Source organism: Pleuronectes platessa, chromosome 18 (genome assembly GCF_947347685.1).
Source record: "Pleuronectes platessa chromosome 18, fPlePla1.1, whole genome shotgun sequence".
Classification (NCBI taxonomy): Eukaryota; Metazoa; Chordata; class Actinopteri; order Pleuronectiformes; family Pleuronectidae; genus Pleuronectes; species Pleuronectes platessa.
The window spans coordinates 10,810,502-10,816,683 of record NC_070643.1 but is presented as its reverse complement, the minus strand read 5'-3'; the positions used below and the strand labels follow the sequence as shown (position 1 = coordinate 10,816,683).

Sequence of the window (6,182 nt, the reverse complement as noted above, 5' to 3'; positions counted from 1 at the left end):
ATTTCTAATATTCTTTTCTCAAATTATTTCCCAACACGAATGGTTTCAGTTTTCATGTGTTTTGCACAAATCAAACACATAAATAAATAAATAAACATAGAGTGATTTATTGTTTTCTTACTTGTGGACATTGTTGGGCATGAACGAATGCAAAAGAACGCGTTCATTGAACACGTTCACTTGTATGAGAATGATGAACTGAAGAGACTCAATGACAAATAATGAATTTGAACAGTGAACACGTTCATATTGTAGTGTCCTCGTGAACTGTAGTGAGGTGAAATGAAATTCCCTTCTTTTTTTTCTGTACATGCTGAAATAAAGTGTTTTCACTTGATCTGACGTTTTCGATCATATCTTTATAAAACACCTCATTAGCTTCACACTACAAACCCTATGGGGGGGGGGGGGGATGTTTTTGAGAGAAGATTCCAGATTCATTCACTAGACTGGCACTCAGTAGAGCTCAACAGAGCCGTATAGGTTCATCTCTGATCCATGCAGCTTCCTTCTACCAAGGTGTGTGGTTATTGGTCCAGTAGTTTATTACATAAACCTGTTGACTGACAAATCAGAGATGAAAACATAACCTCCTTGGCAGAGGTAATAAAATCAAGGAAATGTCACCAACATTAATAATTATTAGAAACACAACAGGAAATTAAAAGTAGAAAGATTCGAGAATATCTAAATAGTTGACGGGTAATTTTCTGTTGGTCGACTTATCAATTCATTTATTAAAAGCTAATTTCCCCCTGCTACTTAGTCTAGAGGGTTTATATATTGTGTTTAATTTACATTGTATATATTGGTTTATTTTTGTCGTGCACTGATTGCTGGTTGTACATCAAATTGCCCTTGAAGGCTAATAAAACTTTCCTTAAAGGGGCAGGCCATACCTGCAACGCAACAGCTCTCGGTCTCATATACAGATGGCAAGAGAAAGCAGAGACGCAGACTCAGCAACTACATCCGAGATCCGATGCACCTTATTATTATCTGAGGGATTTTTACACACTGTCTGATAAAGATTCCGACAGTAGAGGCAAGGGGTAGTGATGGATAAGGTTTTCTTTAACAAGTCTTTCATTATCACTTTCCACCTTAAAACTATGAAATGAACTGAACTATGAACTAGTTCAGAATTTAAATGGTGAACTATGAACGTGAACTATTCATGTTTACTTGTATGAACTGAACTTTGAACTAGTTCATGAGAGGTGTGAACTTGCACAACACTGCTTGTGGATATATTCACCTTATTTCCAAGCCTGGCTTGAACGAGCCAGGCTTGGAACGAGAGTTATAAATTGAAAGATGATGTTAACATTATAAAGGGTCACTGTGCTCTCACAGGCATGTTCGTCTTAAATCATAATCAAATTCAAATGAATGCACTCAATGTCTATGAGCTTTTAAATGATTCTCCACAGGAAAATAAAATGCCCTGCACAAACTACCAAAGTATATTCTTAGCACGGCAGTTTTAGTGCTATATCTTAATTATTCACAAGGATTAGATCAAAACTAAACTTCAAAGTTGGCTGAAACTTTATTTTGATCATGTATCTAGCATTTGATTGGACTGATCGGTCACGTGATGTGGGCGTGGTGTGGTCCGGTGGAGGTAGCTGTTGTCGGGCAGGAGAAGCACCGCGCCATTCCCTTCCACCTTGCTCGGATCATTTATTCGTTTTAAAGATTTTAGACATGGTGAGTTTCAGCGACCGTGTCACGTGTACATCGATGTTTCGGTTCCCGTCGCAGAGTCGTGTTGTTCGGTGGAAGGAATTCGCGGACTGGTCAATCCACATGTTACTTGCTATGTTCGTTTTAGCTAACTTCGCCTTTAGCACCCAAATTTAAAAAAGGCGCACTAGCTGCTAGGCTAACGCTAGCCGGGGGCTAACACGGTTATGCTAGATCAAAGTTAGGGAACAACTTAGATGTCAACTTCTTACCGCAGTTTACCGCAAACTTTTTTTGGTCGATGCTATTTTCGTTACTTCGAAGTAGCATCTCTGTCTTTTCAGATCTGACCTAGCTTTCGAAATAATGGTTATTGGTCAGGTTAAAAGTTAGTGAGTAAGATTAATGTAACTAACTTTTTGATGAATTATTTATGAAGGAGAAGGAAGTAGAGAGAGCTCACATCCATGAAAAGTTGCTTAGATCCTATCCTTATTTTAAAAGTTCATAACAGGGTCAAGTCCTTTCACTCTCATGAGGTTGTTCAGAATGGCACCTGATCCTGAGAATGAATTCAAGTGACAGCTCAGGGGGAAGAATAGTGTGAACTTCCAGACTCTGTTATACTTTCATCATGTCACTCTAGAATTAAAATGTGATTTTTATCATTAGGAGGCCTACAAGCCCAGGGGCAGACGCCAGGCTGCATCCTCCTCCAAGTTGTCCAATGGATACATCCTGCCCGAGGGAAGACTGACTCCCAACGCGCTCTTTGTCGGTGGGATAGACATAAAGGTATACAGACCCACCTATTTACTTTACATGTACACTGCTTCTTTAGGTTAAGTATTTATCTCACACAAAATTGGGCACAGATATGTGAAATCAAATTTGATAGATCAAATATCGGCTAGTCTTCATTTGAATACTCACTTCCAAGTTGCCAGGCCATAGCTGACCCCGCCCTGCCTGTTCAGAAAAACATACTCTGCAAAAGATAGATCAGTTAAGAATTTCAATAATTACTCACTAGAAATAGTAGAAGGTGGGGGGGTTGCACTGGTTGTGCCCACTGCCCAGCTTGGACTGTATGCTGCTAACTGTGCATTTTAACCCACTAGCATTTAACCAATGGCTGTTAAGCATTTATCTGGTAAAATACTGTACTTTCCTTCATGGTTGCTGCCCACGCATATAAAATGTATTCATTTAAAAGCTTTATACTACTTCATATCCAAGTTTCAATGTAATTGCATAGCAACATTATGTACACAAATTAGGTCTCTGGGGTCATGAATAAAGTGAATCATGTCAGCTATTGAAACACAACCTTCACTTTAACTCATTTTAACCTTCAGGTGGAGGAAAATGAAATACGCGACTTCTTTGCAAAATATGGCCTAGTCAAGGAAGTGAAAATCATCACATACCGTGGAGGACTCTGCAAAGGGTGAGTTTGACTTTATAGAGATGCTCTGGTGAGGGGGCAAACTTTTGCCTATGTTACAATACTGAGCTTGAGTTTGTCTTAAACAATGAAGGCAAATCTTTTTACACGAGTAAAATATTCGATGAATCGAAATTTAAGAAGAGTGCATTTGATTTATTTGATCAACTTGTAGGTTATCAATATATTAATTTGTGAATATTTGTTAACTTGTCCTGAGCTCTATACTTTCCATATTTCACATTACATATTGGTACAGAGACGGTGAATTTTGTTATTAGTGTTATTTTGTGTGTCCCTAGTTATGGCTTTGTGTACTTCAATGAAGAGGTCAACATTCCATCAATCGTTGAGGTGAGTAGACATCCGTCTCTGGAACTCCCATTGTATTATTTTTAGATTTTATGTGAGGCTCACAATTCTTCTGCTCAATTATTTTTTTTTGCATTAGGAACACATAAGCTTTAAGGGTCGGAAACTCAAGCTGGGCCCTGCAATCATGAAAGAAAGGAGTTCAAGTATGTATTATGGTACATTCCAGTGGAACCTCATTTGAATGTTTGCTTCCCAGTGAGAATAAAATGTTACTTCATACACACAATATACAAAACCAACACTTCACACCATCAATTTGTTTTCTTCTTCTTCCCCCAATCCAGGGTCCATGCAATCCTGGCCTGGCCAAGCTCATTGGACGAGCCCCACCCAGTACTTCTACTGTGCTTGCTGCTCACCTGTAGGGGGTGGTGTGGCACAACCTTCACCCATTCTCAACGGCGGCAGCCCCTACCCTCCGGTAAAATGCACACACATGTACTAGCTTCAAGACTTATGGTATGATTATTATGATTGATGACAATACCCAAGTTTCTAAAACATCACCCAATGCAGTACAATGCTTGTAAGTACACTATAATGTGTTTCTTCTTGCTGGAGCCTTACACTATCAGTTTCAAGATTTTCAGCGTGTATATTTGGAATACTGTCTGCTACACAAAGATCTCTGTAATGTGATTGAATGTGTTTTCACTTTGCAGCCATACTCCTATTCCAACTACGGAGGAGGTGTGATGGTCCCACAGATGCCAATGAACTATCCACAGAATGTCTTTGCCTACCCGGTACGTGCACACACACCCACACATTTATTTAAAAGCCGACTATGAAGGGTCTACCAGACGTTCCACATATGTTCCTGCATATGAATCAAAGGACTCAGCCAGGTTTAGGTCCACCTGTGCCCGCCTACTCCAGACTACACATAAACCATCATCCCTCTGTTTGCCTGTCCGGGTTTTCTTGTTGCCCTCTGTTTGACCACTGACCCTTCTCCCGCATTCGCAGTCCACTCCAGCTCACTGGACGGCGGACCAGAGGACACACTCTGTCAATCAGGTGACTCTATATTTACTGGGAATAAGAGTAGATGTCAGTGAAATTAAGTTTCAAAGCAGCTCACATCACTTATCATGTGACGGACCTCACATGACCTGCTTTCAGGCCAGTGGGCTGAAAACATTGCATGCACTTCAGAGAATTTCAAGTCCACTTAATGAGGGTAAATTAATTATATTTTATTAATCAATAGTGAGTGTCTTATTAAATTATAGACTCCTAGGACAGTCAAGGTTTTCAACTAATACTTGTTTTTCAGTAGTATTTGATGGAAGAGTTAACAAACTGCAGTGTCAGGATATTTCCACTAGATGGTGCTATCTGGCCAGTGTTTTGGCTAGGTTTTAAAATGGGAGGTTGGCCTCCCCAGGAGAGTTCCAAACTGTTTCTGGGGAGGCTCAAAGCATGAAAGTGAAAAATATAATATTAGTAGGTAAGAGGAGATTATATAGTTTAGACTAAATGTATGGGATTTGGTTAAAGAGATGGTTCAACATACAATAGCAGATATGCCCTTTCCCCCCTTTTTTTTGTGATTCACAATCTAATAAATGCCTGACAACAGATCTTTATTATTTATTAACATGGCTAACAACTCAATTATTTAGTGTCAATGAATTTCAAAATCTTAACCTTTGTCATATAGGCATCTATAAATTAAGCAAAAGTAAAAAATAAACTAAGGTAAAGGTGGCAAGGCACCTTTTTCAACTTGGTCTTAGGGGAGGCCCACACTGTCTTTATCTAAAAGTTTAAAAATAAATAAAAGTACACTAGCTGTCCATGTCTTTTCAGCTTCTCTTTAAGGTTTCTGTCTTTAAGCTCATTTGGTCATCTTACTCCCTGTTCCAGAGCTTTGTGGACTGTGGAGTCCAGACTATGTTGACTGTGATGTAGTCTACAGATACTGAGCCTCCTGCCAGGTAAAACTCCACCTCAACAAACGAGAGTGCTATCCTGCCAGGGATACAGCAGCTAATGCTGTGTCAGGGGAGGCCACGAGTCTGCTGACTTGTTCACCTTTTCTCAAGTAGGAGATTAATCTGTGTAATCACTTTGTGGTGTAGTATTTAGGTGCGGGGGCGCTACACATCATTAGTTCTCCATTCCACATGGTCCTTAATGACACTTTACTCCTTCATCTGCGATGTTTTGCAGTCATGTCAAGTATTTATTCATCGGTTTGCTTTCTTGTATTTACTAATAGTATTATGATTTTTTTTGCCAGATACTTAAAAAGAGTAATCCTGATAGTACGAGGGAACGTCCATGTGTATGCAACATTGTTATTTATCTACTGCTCCCTCTCTACAGGCTACAGTGCTGACAGGATGGACAGACAGACATCTTGATGTTCCGGACACCCAGAATCAACCCATCTCCCAGACCGATTTTCAATACGCCCTCCTCTCACCTCAAATTCTGAGACCCATTTTAGCACCAGACTGCGGGAGCTCCCCACTTAAACTGTACTAGTTAGATCACAGTCACTTTAACCACGACTGGTACAGTTTGACCTGTGCTCAGCGGCTTTTAACCCACGTCGATCACAGCAATAATAGCACAGGAAGAGCAAAACCCCCTTACTGGGACCAGCAGATATATGGGCTCAAGTTTGTCACTTTTTTTTGTTTTCCTTTTGATATTTATC

General features: G+C 39.9%; 1 protein-coding gene across 1 annotated transcript; it reads left to right on the top strand.

Moving 5' to 3' along the window:
• The first annotated feature begins 1,600 nt into the window (after positions 1–1,600).
• Positions 1,601–5,428, top strand: dazl (deleted in azoospermia-like). The gene is made up of 9 exons (XM_053447455.1): positions 1,601–1,627; positions 2,362–2,484; positions 3,048–3,139; positions 3,439–3,490; positions 3,588–3,654; positions 3,796–3,932; positions 4,174–4,257; positions 4,481–4,531; positions 5,384–5,428. The coding sequence occupies exons 1-9, from the start codon at positions 1,601–1,603 to the stop codon at positions 5,426–5,428; spliced, it is 678 nt and encodes a 225-aa protein (XP_053303430.1).
• The last annotated feature ends 754 nt before the right edge of the window (positions 5,429–6,182 follow it).